This window comes from Antechinus flavipes, chromosome 4 (assembly GCF_016432865.1).
Source record: "Antechinus flavipes isolate AdamAnt ecotype Samford, QLD, Australia chromosome 4, AdamAnt_v2, whole genome shotgun sequence".
NCBI lineage: Eukaryota > Metazoa > Chordata > Mammalia > Dasyuromorphia > Dasyuridae > Antechinus > Antechinus flavipes.
In genome coordinates, this window is record NC_067401.1 from 323958726 (window position 1) to 323977201 (window position 18476).

Sequence of the window (18476 nt, forward strand, 5' to 3'; positions counted from 1 at the left end):
AGGTTCACAAGACAAAATAGTTAATAACTATAGCAATCTAGTGTTCGACAAACCCCAAAATTCCATCTTTTGGGATAAGAATTCACTATTTGACAAGAACTGCTGGAAAAATTGGAAATTAGTATGGCAGAAATTAGGCATTGACCCACATCTAACACTGTATATACCGAGATCAAAAGCCCTTCATGATCTAGACATAAAGAATGATAGAGGACTTTCCGGCCAAGATGGCAGAGAGGAGGCACACAACTGTATAAGCTCCGCGTTTTTCTCTCAGAATCCATTTCATTACAAGCCTCTGAATTAATGCTTGACTGAAAAAAACCTCACAAATAGTTACCAAGAGAAGACATCCTTGAGATTCGCAGGAAAGGTCTGTTTTTGCTCGAGGGCGGGGACGGTTTTAGATCAGGCGCAGGCTGAGGGCAGCGGCAGTGAGAGCACGGGAGCAGACCAGAGAGGGGGTGGGGTGTGATCACAGCCGTCTCTGCCAGTAGAGCTTTGCTACAGGGGATTGGCTACTCTGCCCTAGCAGCAGGTCAGTGGCCCAGCAGAGAAGCTAAAAACACTGGGGGTGAAGACTACCACCTGGAACAGCTGGAGTCTCTCGGGACCTGGCCACCTCTCCCCCACAGCACGCTCTCAGAATCTTAGAACACAGGCGCAGCACAGTCCTGCTAGTGCCTCGCTGCTGCCCCCGCAGTCTGTAGAGGAAGCTCGGTAACACCACCCAGCCCCTCCCCCCCAAAAAAGCAGACTCCGTTTAGGGTTTTTTCCTTTTTTTCTTTGCTAGTTTGTCTTTGATTCTTCTCTGACAAAATGAGCAAGAAATTGAAAAGAACCTTAACCCTTGACAGCTTCTATACGGATAGAGAATAGACTCTAAACCCTGAGGAGACTAAAAACAGATTGTCCCCAGGTGATTTCCCCAAAGGAGGAGATCATCTGTTCCTCAGCACAGATGAACCTCATAGAAGTAATTAAAAAGGCTCTCACAAGGGAGCTAGAAGAAAAATGGGAAAAGGAGAGGGAGGCTTTGCAAGAGAGTCTGGAGAAGTCATCCCACTCATTTAAAGACAGAGTGGATAAAGAAATCAAATCCTTGAAAAATAGGATTAGTGAACTGGAAACAGAAAATAGCTCTCTAAAAAACAAAATTGGCGAGATGGAAAAAAATTCCACAGAACAAAAGAACTCAATTGGACAATTAGAAAAAGATTTCTAAAAAGTGAGTGAAGAAAATACTTCACTGAAAATCAGAATCGAACAAATGGAATTGAATGACTCAAGGAGACAAGAAGAATCAGTCAAGCAAATCCAAAAGAATCAAACAATGGAAAAGAATGTGAAATACCTTCTGGGGAAAACAACAGACCTGGAAAACAGATCCAGGAGAGACAATCTGAGAATCCTTGGACTCCCAGAAAAGCATGATGAAAAAAAGAGCCTGGACACTATTTTCCAGGAAATTATCAAAGAGAACTGCCCAGAAGTCATAGAAACAGAGGGTAAAATAGACATTGAAAGAATTCATTGATCCCCTACTAAAAGGGATCCTAAAATCAAAACACCAAGGAATATAGTGGCCAAAGTCCAGAACCCTCAGACGAAGGAAAAAAAAACTGCAAGCGGCTAGAAAAACCCAATTCAAATATAGAGGAGCCACATTAAGGATTACCCAGGATCTAGCAGCATCCACATTAAAAGATCGAAGGGCCTGGAATATGATATTCCGAAAGGCCAAGGAACTTGGTATGCAACCAAAAATAACTTACCCAGCCAGAATGAGCATCTTTTTCCAGGGAAGAAGATGATCATTCAACAAAGTAAGCGAATTTCACCTATTTTTTGATGAAAAAACCAGAACTTAACAAAAAGTTTGATCTACAAATATAGAACACAAGCAAAACCTAAAAAGGTAAAAAGAAATCTTGGGGACTATATTTTTGCTATAAAGATGTATAAAGAATACATGTATACCTTGTTCTAGAAACTAGAGGTGGAAAGGACATTGTACCAGAAAAAGGGTAAAGTGGGGGTACTACATCTCACAAAGAGGCAAAGGAAACCTATTATATCTGAGAGAAAGAATGGAGGGGGATGAGTATCTTATTGCCTTCAGAATTGGCTTTAAGAGAAAAATTTTAGACATATTCAATTTATGGTGAAACTTCTCCTACTTCATTGAAAAGTGAGAAGGGAAAAGTGAAAAGGGAAGGAATAAGCTAAGTGGAAGGGAATATGGAAACGGGGAGGGAAAGGGGTAAGATAGGGGGAGGAAATCTAAGATTAGGGAAGGGATACTAAAAATGGCGGGCTGTGAGAAGCAAGTGGTGCTCACAAGCTTAATACTGGGAAGGGGGGAAAGGGGGAAAGAAGGGAGAAAACTATAAACAGGGGTTAATAAGATGGCAAGTAATACAGAATTGGTCATTCTAACCATAAATGTGAACGGGGTAAACTCCCCCATAAAGAGGAAGTGGTTAGCAGAATGGATTAAAAGCCAGAATCCTACAATATGTTGTTTACAGAAAACACACCTGAAAAGGGAGATATATGCAGGTTAAAGGTAAAAGGTTGGAGCAAAATCTACTATGCTTCAGGTGAAGTCAAAAAAGCAGAGGTATCCATCCTGATCTCAGATCAAGCAAAAGAAAAATTGATCTAATTAAAAGAGACAAGGAAGGGCACTATATCTTGCTAAAGGGTAGCATGGATAATGAAGCACTATCTATATTAAACATATATGCTCCAAGTGGTGTAGCATCTAAATTCTTAAAAGAGTAAAAGAGCTGCAAGAAGAAATAGACAGCAAAACTATAATAGTGGGAGATCTCAACCTTGCACTCTCAGAATTAGATAAATCAAACCACAAAATAAGAAAGATGTCAAAGAGGTAAATAGAATACTAGAAAAGTTAGATATGATAGATCTTTGGAGAAAACTAAATGGAGACAGAAAGGAGTACACTTTCTTTTCAGCAGTTCATGGAACCTATACAAAAATTGACCATATATTAGGACATAAAAACCTCAAACTCAAATGCAGTAAGGCAGAAATAGTAAATGCATCCTTTTCAGACCACGATGCAATGAAAATTACATTCAACAAAAAGCCAGGGGAAAGTAGACCAAAAAATAATTGGAAACTAAATAATCTCATACTAAAGAATGATTGAGTGAAACAGCAAATCATAGACATAATAAATTCATCCAAGAAAATGACAATAATGAGACATCATGCTAAAATGTATGGGATGCAGCCAAAGCGGTAATAAGGGGAAATTTCATATCTCCAGAGGCCTACTTGCATAAAATAGAGAAAGAGAAGGTCAATGAATTGGGCTTGCAACTAAAAATGCTAGAAAAGGAACAAATTAAAACCCCCCAGTCAAACACTAAACTTGAAATTCTAAAATAAAAGGAGAGATCAATAAATTGAAAGTAAAAAACTATTGAATTAATAAAACTAAGAGTTGGTTCTATGAAAAAACCAACAAAATAGACAAACCCTTAGTAAATCTGATTAAAAAAAGGAAAGAGGAAAATCAAATTGTTAGTCTTAAAAAGTCACTAACGAAGAAGAAATTAGAGCAATAAGTAGGAGTTACTTTGCCCAACTTTATGCTAATAAATTCGACAACTTAAATGAAATGGAAGAATACCTTCAAAAATATAGCTTGCCCAAACTAACAGAGGAAGAAGTAAATATCCTAAACAGTCCCATCTCAGAAAAAGAAATAGAACAAGCTATTAACCAACTCCCTAAGAAAAAATCCCCAGGACCAGATGGATTTACATGTGAATTCTATCAAACATTTAAAGAACAATTAACCCCAATGCTATATAAACTATTTGAAAAAATTGGGACTGAAGGAGTCCTACCAAACTTCTTTTATGACACAGACATGGTACTGATACCTAAACCAGGTACGCTGAAAACAAAGAAAATTATAGACCAATCTCCCTAATGAATATTGATGCTAAAATCTTAAATAAAATATTAGCAAAAAGATTACAGAAAATCATCCCCAGGATAACATACTATGACCAAGTAGGATTTATACCAGGAATGCAGGGCTGGTTCAATATTAGGAAAACTATTAGCATAATCGACTATATCAATAACCAACCAAAAAAAAACCATATGATCATCTCAATAGATGCAGAAAAAGCATTTGATAAAATCTAACATCCATTCCTAATAAAAACACTTGAGAGTATAGGAATAAATGGACTTTTCCTTAAAATAGTCAGGAGCATATATTTAAAACCATCAGTAAGCATCATATGCAATGGGGAAAAACTAGACCCTTTCCTAGTAAGATCTGGACTGAAGCAAGGTTGTCCACTAACACCATTATTATTCAATATTGTATTAGAAATACCAGCCTCTGCAATAAGAGTCGAAAAAGAGATTAAAAGAATTAGAGTAGGCAATGAGGAAACCAAACTATCACTCTTTGCAGATGATATGATGGTATACTAGAGAACCCCAGAGATTCTACTAAAAAGCTATTAGAAATAATTCATAACTTTAGCAAAGTTGCAGGATACAAAATAAATCCCTATAAATCCTCAACATTTTTATACATCAACAAAATCCAACAGCAAGAGATACAAAGAGAAATTCCATTCAAAATAACTGTTGACAGCATAAAATATTTGGAAATCTAACAAAGTCAGAAATTATATGAGCAAAATTACAAAAACACTTTCCACACAAATGAGAAATTATATGAGCAAAATTACAAAAAACTTTCCACACAAATAAAGTCAGACTTAAATAATTAAAAAATATTAAGTGCTCTTGAATAGGCCAAGCAAATATAATAAAGATGGCAATACCCCCTAAACTAATCTATTTAGTGCTATACCAATCAGACTTCCAAGAAAATATTTTAATGATCTAGAAAAAATAACAAAATTCATATGGAACAATAAAATGTTGAGAATCTCAAGGGAATTAATAAAAAAAAAATCAAATGAAGGTGACCTAGCTGTAGCTGATCTAAAACTATATTATAAAGCAGCAGTCACCAAAACCATTTGGTATTGGCTAAGAAATAGATTAGTTGATTGGTGGAATAAGTTAGGTTCACAAGACAGAATAGTCAACTATAACAATCTAGTGTTTGGCAAACCCAAAGATCCTAACTTTGGGATAAGAATTCATTATTTGATAAAAACTGCTGGGATAACTGGAAATTAGTATGGCAGAAATTAGGCATGGACCCACACTTAACACCGTATACCAAGATAAGATCAAAATGGGTCCATGATTTAGGCATAAAGAACGAGATTATAAATAAATTAGAGGAACATAGGATAGTTTATCTCTCAGACTTGTGGAGGAGAAAGAAAATTGTGACCAAAGATGAACTAGAGACCATTACTGATCACAAAATAGAAAATTTTGATTATATCAAATTAAAAAGCCTTTGTACAAACAGAATGAATGCAAACAAGATTAGTAGGGAAGCAACAAACTGGGAAAACATCTTTACAATTAAAGGTTCTGATAAAGGCCTCATTTCCAAAATATATAGAGAACTGACTCAAATTTATAAAAAATCAAGCCATTCTCCAATTGATAAATGGTCAAAGGATATGAACAGACAATTTTCAGATGAAGAAATTGAAACTATTACCACTCACATGAAAGAGTGTTCCAAATCACTATTGATCAGAGAAATGCAAATTAAGACAACTCTGAGATACCACTACACACCTGTCAGATTGGCTAAATGACAGGAAAAAATAATGATGAATGTTGGAGGGGATGTAGGAAAACTGGGACACTGATGCATTGTTGGTGGAGTTGTGAACCAGTCTGGAGAGCAATCTGGAATTATGCCCCAAAAGTTATCAAATTGTGCATACCCTTTGATCCAGCAGTGTTACTTCTGGGCTTATATGCCAAAGAAATACTAAAGAAGGGAAAGGGACCTGTATGTACCCAAATGTTTGTGGCAGCCCTGTTTGTAGTGGCTAGAAACTGGAAATTGAATGGATGCCCATCAATTGGAGAATAGTTGGGTAAATTGTGGTATATGAATATTATGGAATATTATTGTTCTGTAAGAAATGACCATCAGGATGAATACAGAGAGGCTTGGAGAGACTTACATGAACTGATGCTAAGTGAAATGAGCAGAACCAGGAGATCATTATACACTTCGACAATGATATTGTACGAGGATCTATTCTGATGGAAGTGGATTTCTTTGACAAAGAGACCTAACTCAGTTTCAATTGATCAAGGATGGACAGAAGCAGCTATACCCAAAGAAAGAACACTGGGAAATGAATGTAAACTATTTGCATTTTTGTTTTTCTTCCTGGGTAGTTTTTATGTTCTGAATCCAATTCTCCCTGTGCAACAAGAGAACTGTTCGGTTCTGCACACGTATATTGTATCTAGGATATACTGCAACATATTTAACATATATAGGACTGCTTGCCATCTACGGGAGGGGATGGAGGGAGGGAGGGGAAAAATAGGAACAGAAGTGAGTGCAAGGGATAATGTTGTAAAAAATTACCCTGACATGTGTTCTGTCAATAAAAAGTTATTATAAAAAAAAAAAAGAATGATATAAACAAATTAGAAGAATATAGGATAGTTTACCTCTCAGATCTGTGAAGGAGGAAGGAATTTGTGACCAAAGAAGAACTAGAGATTATTATTGATCTCAAAATAGATAATTTTGATTATATTAAGTTAAAAAGTTCTTGTACAAACAAAGATAATGCAAACAAGATTAGAAGGGAAGTGATAAATTGGAAAACATTTTTACATTCAAAGGTTAATTATTTTTTTTAAGCATTTGGTAAAGTACAATGCTGTCATAAAGACTCTTTTCCAACAAGGCAAAATTCCTTGAAAGTTATAATAGTGATAACTTTATTTTGATCCTGTCCCTTTGATCAATATCAGAGGAGTTATAAAACCATAAATACTAAAGGTATTTTCCATTCTCTTGGAGTAGAGCCTATCCAAAGTTCATGATGTAGAAGGATTCCCTTTAACTGGAACAAATCCTCTGGATTTGTTTTTGCAAATGACATTATTCTGATTGTATTAAAGCCTGGAAGTTTATAGAATTTTCTGGAAAAGCTTGACAACCAATCAAAAGAGTTTGATCTGCTCATCCTTATGATAAAAGTGAAGTAAAGGTCTCTTGTCCAGATTGACTTACAATTAGATAAGTTATGGAACTATGTTCTAAATAAGTATATACTATATATACAGAAGTACATATAATCTTGGACAGTATGAGTGAACAATAAATTGGACAAGGAATTAAACTGGAGGAAGAAAACTAGATTGCTTTCAGAAAATATCAAAGCTCTCCTAAAAAATAAACATCCACCTTTTAAACGCCAGTATTCTACTGTTAGTATATGATTGTGCGTTATGGGACAATATGGTTGTTGAAAAGTTAAAAATGAGTTTAATGTGGAGGGAAATGGAGAATTAGTGAATAAAATCAGTTGCAGTTAATAGCTTCTCAATTTGTCTTAGTGATAATTTTACTAAGGAGGAAGGATTACTATATTCAAGTAGCTAAAGAACTGTCATATAAAAGAATGGTTAAATTTATTCTGTTTGGCTTGAGAGTATAGAACAAAGAAATGGGTTGAAGATGCAAGGAGTTCAATATAGGCTTTTTTGTCAAAAAATTGAATGGTTGCTTAACAAGTGGTAGATTTCCCCTCCTTGAAGGTAGGTCTTCAGGCATAGATTTGTCAGGATACATATGTTATAGTGGATATTCCATACATAGTGGATAGATGAATATTGATTGAGGTTCTTCCCAATTCATTGATTTTGTGATATAACACAAAGAAAACATAATGAAACTTTAAATAGGAAAGGGAGAAGAGTCACACAAGATAGACAGGCATGAATGGAAGGGAATAACATCATTAGAAGTAGCATTCAAGTTGATAAATCTATCGATATTCACAAAGAATGGGCTAGAAGTGGTAGTAAACAGTATTATTTTATTGGCCTTTCCCTTGATGACATATGATCACATATGATAACACCATATGTGTAGACATATGGTCACATATGATAAGACCATAGACCTATTTATTTTAGTGGAGTTATCTTTGTGTCTTATTAACAGAATAAAAACTCCACATAAGAATGCTCCTCTCTTCCCTAATCTGCACAGAGTATGTGTTTTACAAATGTTGACTGAATATTTGCTGAATGAATAAGTGATTGATGACTTAATATAACTCATACATTTTGGCAATTATGTTAAGATACAGAAGTTGGCTTGATGTGTTTCCCATAAAGTGAGGAGTTATAAAGTAACTTTCAATGATGTGATGATATTGTTTCTTTTACATCTGATAAAATGCAAAAACAAAGATCTTGGCTGTGACATTGCACCTAAATATTTGTTGATTTTGGTTTGTTTGTTTGGTTTTTTTAATCAGGCTATACAATTGGTGTTGAAAATGTGCTGACTCCTGAGATACGAGATTTTTGGGAAAAACTTGGAAGCTGTGTGGCTACTCAAGAAGAAGGTGGTCATGTTGATATCTTCATCCCTCTGGCAGCATCAGGTCAGCCTTTTCCAAGTTTTAATTAGAATATGGCAGTCCCAGCGCTATTTTACAACAATAATTTATGAAATTATCACTAGATGGAGTCATAATTAGAAATTCTTTCACCTAGAGCAAAAACAGGTTTCACAAGAAACAATGGTAGGAGATAGGAGTGATAGAAAGAAAGAGGATGGTCCAATCACGAGTGGTTGTGGTGGGAGAAGGCGGTCTTTATTTTTCCCAGAGTCATACTGTGGTATCCTAGAAATCTGTTGGAGAGAAATATGAATAGAAGAACTCAATCCTTGAAGAGGGTGTTATAGCAACATAAGCCTGAGTGTAGCTCTTCAAGCTGGTGGAGTACCATGGGAAGCACCAGGTGGATAGTCACTGTATGTAAAATACCCTTCCCTCAAACCCATTTGGTTTTCTGACATAAAGACCTGTTCATCCATACTAGCTACAGCTCTGGAATGAGATCGAGGTATTACTGATTGGACATTTTTTTCTTTTCCTCCCTATTCTGTTAATGTTGAATTATTTGAATTGCAGAGAGGAATTAAGTAGAAAATATTGTTCTCGGTAATGACTGAGAGAAAGCAAAAACTTGTATGCTCCAAAGAAATTTCGTGCATGTATACCTTTTTTTAATCACTGAATCACACAATTTTCCCCGCCAAAGGGTTAAGTAGGAGGTGTTGACGCAACTTCTCTATGAAGTTTACCATGCTGAGCCTAGAGAACTCTCACCAGTATTGCTATTAAGACTGTATCAGTCCAAGAGACTTGGATTGAACCAAAACGAAAACAGTAACATTAACAGCAGAAACATGTTTCTGCCTGAGTAATGATCAGCTCATATGTTTTTAGATGTTAGCTCTCTAGAACCTATAACAATCATACAAATTTGAAATAATTTCAAAAATAAAAAGTTTGTCATGCAAAATTTTGTTCCAATATTTCTTATTGTTGCATGGAGTCATTGATTTCTGTTTGGTCTCTTCTAATTTTCTTCTAGTTTTTACTATTTATCTTTTTTATTCTCCTTCCAGTTATTTTCTCCAGAGCTTTTATTTTATTTTTTTAATTCCTTGCTTTACTTCCTTCAGTTATTTATTTAACTCTTATGGAAAATACATTTTTTTCTTTAAGTCTTTGCTTTCAATTGTGGAGTGTCACATCTTTTAGGTTGGATTTTGTGATATCTTTGATTTCTAACATTGCCCCAAATCTAGGGTGCTAATTCTGGACTAAATGTTGCTGCTCTTTTCTTTTTCCCAGGTCCACATTGTGGGGTTTTCTCTTGGGAGCAGTCTGTTCTTGCTGCCTCCAGATTTCAAATCTTAAAGGTTGCAAGTGTTTCTAGCCTAAATTATTAAATTGTGCTAGGAGATTTCTATCTTGTTTGCTTATGCTAGACCTCTTTTTCCTGGTGGAGCCCTTTTCTTGTTGCCTGTGAGATTTTTTTGGTTGACTTTTTATAGACATTAGTTATGATGGTTTTTCATTGGATCATTATTTGACACTAGTGCTAGTGTTAGGTTTTTGCTGGAGTAAGTATATGGGAGCTAGGCAATCTGCTTCCATTCAAGTAGCCATCTTAGCCAGAAGTCTCAAATTCGGTCATTTCAAGATTTGTTTTTTGTATACTGAATGACACTGTTTGGCTGAATTTTATCAGATCTAATTAATTTTTAGAAATCATTTTCTGGATTGATAAAAAGTCTTATGAATTGAAAAAAAAACCCTCAGTTTTCCTGAGAACAAAGAGATAAAAGCTATGAAGTCTGATTAAAGAATACTTAGACTAAAGAAAGGAGTGAGAGAATGCTTCACAGCTTTCTTCACAGCTGCTAGTTCTATGTAATAATTGCAGCCATTTAGAGCATTGATTAGTATAGCATTAATAGGAAGAATGAAAATTAAGAGTGTTAGGCTATGTTATTGAAATGACCTCAATTTCAAATACTCTCTATTATACCCTGGGGAAGGAAATATATTATAAGGTGTCACTACTGATTACACTCAACTAGAATGCTTTCTTATGATTTAAATTGATCTGTTTGGATTTTGTGACATTAAATCAAATTTAGATTGGGTGAGTTTATTTTCTGCATCTAGTCTGAAAATAAATCTACTTCAGTTTTCCAAAATATAAAACAAATATATTCTCCTCAGGGGAAAAAAAAGTGGGGAAAATTGTTTTTTGACCACCTGAAGTAGAAACAGAGAAATGAAGTATTCATGTTAAGTCTTTACAGATAACTATATAAAAGCTTTTGGTCTCAGCTTCCTACTGGTAGTTGAATTGAGAAAAAGAACTATTAGTGGACTATTTTGGCCCTGCTCATGGTATTTTCTCAATAATACTTAATTGTTCCCTGACAGAGGTTATAAAATAATAGAAGTACTTCTGATTTTGCAGAGGCAGGCACAAAAGTCCTTTTCCAGCTGTCTCAGTTGACTGGAACAAGGTTTAGTTCCCCAACAGGGATAGCAACTGGATCCTACCAACACAGTAAGTATGGAAGAGGGAGTGATTCCCCACCTATATCACCCAGTTTCTTCTTTGGAAAGAAAATCTTAAAACAGACCAGTCACAGAGAAAGAACAGATCAGTAACTTAAATGGCAACTATTTACTACTAGGGTAAGTAAATTTAATTAAGCCGTTCACTAAAGGAATGCTAGCGCTTTTCTATACTGTGGGAAGGTTGATGTGATCCAAGAGGCCCTTGGAGTCAAGAAGCCTTCAGCTTACAGGTTATGTTTAGCCTGGAGTCCCATAGTCAATATGTTACAGGTGGGATTTAGTTCCAGTTCTATCTGTTGTATCATATAGCCTTTCTCCATTTGGATTTAACCAAAAACAAATGGATCTTAAAGTTTCATGTTGAAATCACAATTCATTTTAATTTAATATATCAACCTTATCAAACTACCCCTGCTTAAATCCTATTTGAGGAGACATTGGTTGAATTCAAATGTTCACTATTAGCATTACAGGGACACAGTGACTTTTAGAATGGATAGGATAGAAAGAGGGCATAAATTTACATCAAATGAGATTGGGGTTTTTTTGGAGGTATTTAGGATTAAGCAACTTGCTCAAAGTCACATGCCTAGTAAGCATCTGAGATTAGATTTGAGCTCAGGCCCTACTGATTCCAGGCTGATAACCTCCCTATCTGCTCTAAGGTTTTTTAAGAAAGATAAGGCACATACTCCCTTCTCCTCTTCCCTCCACTTCCCCTTCTTATCTACTTCCCCCTCCTCCTCTTCCCCCTGCCCCAGACAACAGAACACAAGCCCATTAAAAGAAGGGGTCACTATTTTTCTCTGTGTATTTCCTACACTGGGTACACTGCCCTACACATAAGCACTCAATCAATGATTACTGAATTGAATACCAAATATAAAACCTTGTTTGTTTGTTAACATCAAGAAATATCTGACTGGCTCGATTTGGTTTTCCTAGATTAAGTCTTTCCAAAACATTAATTATTATCAAGAAGTGCAACCTTCTGAGGTGTTGGCTGGATTTGGAAGTTAGAGGAGAAACCTGAGTTCAAATTTTGCTTCAAATATGTACAGGCCCATGTGACTGTGGGCAAGTTAACCTTTATTAGCCAACGTTTCCTCATCAGTTAATTGTTGTAAGGTTCAAATGCGATCATATGTGCAAAGTATTCTGCAAAACTTTAAAATGTTATATAAATTATCAGTAACATCAGAAAGTAAATGATTCAAAATAAATCAAAGACTAAGTCAAGAAGAAATGTGTCATATTCTCATATTTAACTACAGGCCCAAGAGAATCCACATCTGAATGCCCAATTAGAAATAGCTAAATCCCCTGATTTGAATACATTTTAAAAATTCTATTAATCCAATTTATATCAAAATGTGAGATATTTTGATCCAGTGGAAAAGTTTCAGTCTCTGGTTTGTAACTGAATAAACTCCATGAATGCATTTATCAGCAAAAATTTCTTTCCCTAAAATCACCCTACTTTCCTCACCTATTCCCACCTTTTATCAGGCAGCCTGCTAAGCCATTTTGCATTTAGGGAAAGGATAGTAGTTGCCCTCTTACAAGACTTTCTGCATTTGGTGAGGGGAAGTTGCTATCCAGCCCAGAACAGTTATCTAGGAGGCCATCCCTGGTCAAGGGCACAGGAGCAGAATATCAGAAGCCCCCTTCCCATTATCTGTGCCTTTGCATGATTTCTACATCTAATCTTCCTAGCTGGCTTAGTTGTTATGTGAGGTGGGGTCAGCAGAAGAGAAGTTCATTGGACACTCACTGGAAATAAGATGCAGCTTTTGCAACCTGGAACAACTTATTCTGCCTCTCTGGGCTGTACCCCTCATCTATAAAGTAGAGTACTGGGTTAGAATCAGGAGTTCTCAAACTTTTGTTCTTACTATCTTTATAATATTAAAAATTATTGAGGATCTGTCCAAGGAGTTTTGTTTATGTGGGTTATATTTATTGATAATTTACGATATTAGAAATAAAAATGAATTTTGAATTTTTAGGTCCTCTGAAAAAGTTTCAGAGACCCCAGGATTTTCTGGACCACACTTTTGAGAACCACTGGTTAGAAATTACCTTTAAAGTCTTTGAATGTGACTGATAAAGAAAATAGATGGGTACATATGAAATCAGTGCTTCCACCCTTAAATGTCAGCTTCAGTCATTCTGTCATTTTGCTCTTAAAGCAGACATTACTGTACATAGTATTTGTCTGTCCTTGAAACAAGAGGTTGAATTGTCCCTTTTGTGCTCCATATCACTGAAAATAAGAGGAGAAAATAATGTCAGTTCTTAGTGATTGGCTGGGACAAGAGCAAGGAACTTCCCCTCCTTCCATTTACTTCTGTGACCACAAGCTCCAGACATGGTACAGCTTCACGGAATTCCTGGAAGAGACCCTGAAATCAGTCCGGAAGCAGCTGCGACCTCATTTCGAGGAGCTGCAAAGGAACATCAGTGGCAAGATTCTTGGTAAGGTTTCTTGCTGCTTCTGTTGCAGATTTGCTGCAAAATGTGTTGTTACATGTCTAATATGATTTTTTTTTAAATAAAAAAGCAAGAAAAATACTTTGGAAATAAAGTAGATCAGGTTATAAAAATCTTAAGTAAAAATTAATTCATTAGTCTCTTTAATGTCAGCTAGTCCCTTATGTCTTTTTTTCTCCCTTAAAGTCATCCTCAGGTAGGATGTGTTGAGTTCTTGTGTAGACTTCTCCATAATTTTGAAGCTAAATTATGCTCTGAAGTTCTGTCTTAACATGATTTCACACGTTGTAGCTCAGCAGGTCAACAACAATTAGAAACTATCCTGTAGGGACAGAACATTGCTCTAGTCTAGGCACTATATGAGCATTTAAAGAAAATTGCTAGAAACCCTGTACTCATAGAACTTACATTCTAAAAGGACAGATACAACAAATGAATATAAAAAAGACAGAAGAGCAGGTGAAAACATATGAAAATCATAAAACTAAAATAAGATAGAATCTATTAACATTATATTTTATCTTCATAATATCCACAAATCACTAATTCATAAAAAGCTGTGTGATCAAGGGTAGTTATCATTTTAATTTATGAATATTCTGATTGCTTACTCAGAGAGAGGGGGAGGAAAGGAAGGAAGGGATATAATTTGGAACTCAAAAGTTGAACTAGATTTTTTTTTAAATCGGTAAAAAGAATGTATGGATAGTAATGAGGAAGATGGGTTTTAAGCAGAGTCATATCAGAAAAAATTTTAGACCTTAGACCTCATCTAGTCTAACTTCCTCATTTTGCTAATAAGGAAAGTGACAAGTATGGAAGTTGTGTTTTTTTTGTTTTTTTTTTTTTCAATTTTGAGATTCTATGATTCTGAAGGCCAAAGATGTAGCAGCTAGGTGGTGCCATAGTGCACAGAGCATTGGGCCTTGAAGACCTGAGTTCAAATTCAGCCACAAACCCACCCTAGCTGTCTGCGTCTATCTGCCTCAGTTTCCTTAACTGTAAAATAGGGAAAATAATAAATAGCATCTCTCTCCCAAGGATCAAATGAAAAAATGTTTGTAAAGCTTGACACATAGTAAGTACTATATAAATATTATTGTTTATGTTATTAATATATAAGTTTAACAATGGACAGATCTGAGATTCAAGTCTCCTGATGTATGATCAATCTGGTCGCACACTTCTCAGGAAGGAATTTACTGTGGAAGGTGTGGAAAGTTAAAGACCTCGGAGGAGGACAGCTAATGATCTATTCTCATCTGAAGAATAAGAACAAGTAGAGACAATGTGATGAAGAACTAAGGGGCAGTTGGTGGTAGAGATTTGACAGAAAGAGTAACTAACAAGTTCATCAAGTTACTTAGCAAGGAAATAATTATAACTAAATTACAGTTAAGGAAAAATGCTTGCTTCTGGGTGGAACAAAATCTCTAAAAAGTTTAAAATAACTTTTTATTGACAGAACTCATGCCTGGGTAAATTTTTTTTACAACATTATCCCTTGCACTCACTTCTGTTCCAACTTTTCCCCTCCTTTCCTTCACCCCCTCCCCCAGATGGCAAGCAGTCCTATACATGTTAAATAGGTTCTAGTATATCCTAGATACAATATACGTGTGCAGAACCGAAGTTCTCTTGTTGCACAGGGAGAATTGGATTCAGAAGGTAAAAAATAACCTGGGAAGAAAAACAAAAATGCAGATAGTTCACATTCATTTCCCAGTGTTCCTTCTCTGGGTGTAGCTGCTTCTGTCCATCCTTGATCAATTGAAATTGAGTTAGGTCTCTTTGTCGAAGAGATCCACTTCCATCAGAATACATCCTCATACGGTATCGTTGTTGAGGTATATAATGATCTCCTGGTTCTGCTCATTTCACTTAGCATCAGTTCATGTAAGTCTCGCCAGTCCTCTCTGTATTCATCCTGCTGGTCATTTCTTACAGAACAATAATATTCCATAACATTCATATACCACAATTTACTCAACCATTCTCCAATTGATGGGCATCCATTCATTTTCCAGCTTCTGGCCACTACAAACATGGCTGCCACAAACATTTTGGCACATACAGGTCCCTTTCCCTTCTTTAGTATCTCTTTGGGGTATAAGCCCAGTAGAAACACTGCTGGATCAAAGGGTATGCACAGTTTGATAACTTTTTGAGCATAGTTCCAGATTGCTCTCCAGAATGGCTGGATGTGTTCACAACTCCACCAACAATGTATCAGTGTCCCTGTTTCCCACATCCCCTCCAACATTCCGCATTATCTTTCCCTGTCATTCTAGCCAATCTGACAGGTGTGTAGTGGTATCTCAGAGTTGTCTTAATTTGCATTTCTTTGATTAATAATGATTTGAAGCATTTTTTCATATGGCTAGAAATAGTTTCAATTTCTTCATCTGAGAATTGTCTGTTCATAAGACCATTTATCAATTGGAGAATGGCTTGATTTCTTATAAATTAGAGTAAATTCTCTATATATTTTAGAAATGAGGCCTTTATCAGAATCTTTGACTATAAAAATGTTTTCCCACTTTATTGTTTTTTTCTAATCTTGTCTGCATTAGTTTTGTTTGTACAAAAACTTTTCAATTTGATATAATCAACTTTTTCTATTTTGTGATCAATAATGATCTCTAGTACTTCTTTAGTCATAAATTCCTTCCTCTTCCACAGGTCTGAGAGGTAAACTATCCTATGCTCTTCTAATTTATTTATAATCTCATTCTTTATGCCTAGGTCATGAACCCATTTTGACTTTATCTTGTTGTACAGTGTTAAGTGTGGGTCAATGCCTAGTTTCTGCCAGACTGGTTTCCCATTTTCCCAGCAATTTTTGTCAAGCAGTGAGTTCTTATCCCCAAAACTGGGGTCTTTGGGTTTGTCAAACACTAGATTATTAAAGTTATTGACTGTTTTGTCCTTTGAACCTAATCTATTCCATTGATCAACTAGTCTATTTCTTAGCCAATACCAGATGGTTTTAGTAACCACTGCTTTATAATATAATTTTAGATCTGGTACAGCTAGGCCTATGCGTGTATTTCCATGAAATCTGAGCCTTAAAAGGCGGCTACTGTTTTTTCTACCTTTCTATTGCTAGAATCTGATCCTATGACAATTACTAAAAACTGTTTCCATTTTGGCATTAAAATATAATCTGCCACTTTCTGAGAGCATATCATGTTATAACTGATGCCAGAACCTTCCATACCTATAAGAAAAAAAGTTATAGATATTTCCATTGTAATCGAGGGCACACATTCCAATTCTATTCCATATACTCAGCCAACCTTGTTCTATGCTTTTTTTGCTCTGCCCTTTCCATATTTTTCCTGTTACTGCCCTTTTTGAATATTGACCTTATATCTTGGTGAGTTCCTATCTAGCCATAATTTTCATCTAGTAAAAAGATTCCTGAAGTTAATTTCCCCCTCTCTTTTTAAATTTGAATCTATTACAATTTGGAAATCATGAACTAAGGATTCTTAACATGTGGTCCATCAAAAATGGTTAATTTTAGTATCTTATGTCAGTATATGGTTTTCTTTTTTACATTTAAAAACCTTATTCTGAGGATAGGTCTCTATCATACATATACCCCATTAAGAACTACTCTGACATGGGGCAGCCAGGTGGCACAGTGAATGGAGCATCAGCCCTGAAGTCAGGAGGACCTGAGTTCAAATCTAGTCTCAGACACTTAAAACTTCCTAGCTGTGTGACTCTGGGCAAGATCACTTGCTTAATGCTTCAGCAAAAAGAAAGAAAGAAAAAAAAAAAAAAACTCTGACAATTAAAAAATTCTTTGTATTTCATAAAAACTCTTCGGATATCCAAAACCCAGACATAAATAGGATAAGGGTAAGAATATAAAAGAACAATTAAAGTCTGAGCCAAGTAGAAACTTGAGTCTCCGGGTTTGAAGTTCCTTTTTAAGGACTGTTTTAGGAAATGCTTCAGCTGTGATGGCAGGAGCTACTACAAGCTTAACCATATTTCCCCCTAATCTGTCCCTTTGCTTCCTAAAAATGCAATGATTCATCTCTCAATTCTCCATCTTATGGTCCAAGAGCCTTGTCTCTGATCAGGCCCCATTTCTACCATCACAATCCTTGTCCCTTGAATACTCTTCTTTTGTCTTTCTCCCACCATGCTTGTCCTGCATGCTATTTCTGTGCAAATCATTTTGATCAAGCATCATTCACCAACCCTTGATGAAGTTATTTTGATTCACTTTCCAATGGAAAAATAAGCTTTTAACTATGAACTTTGAAGTCCAATGCCATTTGGCTTTATCTTAGCTCACTGACTGAACTCATCCTCCTAGTCACATGATTAATTTTTATGAATAAAACCTCTTAGGGAAAAAAAAATTTGCAAACTTCAGTAGTTCCACTCTGAATTTTATTTTCTTTTTCCACTTTGAATTTTCCTCTGAAGCACCCCAGGCTTTTTCTTTCTCCTAAATGATAACTTTTATTCATCACTAATTCCCTTTTTGAGGCAATCCTTTCCTTGGCTTCTCCCCAAGTGACTTAAACTATGTTCTTCAAACTCTGAGCTAGTCTTTGCTCTTCTCTTCCTTGACTTCTTTCTGCTGCATATTACAATCTATCTGGAAAATACATGCAAGCATTATGACTTCTATGTATGTGTTTTTAGAGTATGTTTACCAACAAGTGTTTTACATCCTGACTTTTCCCTTCCTTTTGATTTTAAACTTTTCAAAGGCAGGGGCACATGCTATTTCCTGTCTGCCCACAGAGCCGTTTTACAAATATTCAATAATTCAATATTATTCAATATTTTTTAAGATGAAAATGATGGTACAAACAAAATGATCAGTGTATTGTGGTGTTTGGTTGGACCTAAAAT

The 18476-nt window shown here is 35.7% G+C and overlaps 1 protein-coding gene across 2 annotated transcripts in view; it reads left to right on the top strand.

Annotated features, from left to right (window-relative positions):
• The window catches only part of ECT2L (epithelial cell transforming 2 like), a 98828-nt gene that overhangs the window by 56779 nt on the left and 23573 nt on the right, over positions 1 to 18476 (top strand). The window contains exons 8-10 of one of the 2 annotated variants that reach the window (XM_051997855.1): positions 8457 to 8585; positions 10993 to 11085; positions 13395 to 13577. In XM_051997855.1, the coding sequence (XP_051853815.1) occupies positions 8457 to 8585; positions 10993 to 11085; positions 13395 to 13577 (405 nt within the window). The remainder of the gene's footprint in view (positions 1 to 8456; positions 8586 to 10992; positions 11086 to 13394; positions 13578 to 18476) is intronic. The other variant, XM_051997853.1, reaches the window with a different exon arrangement.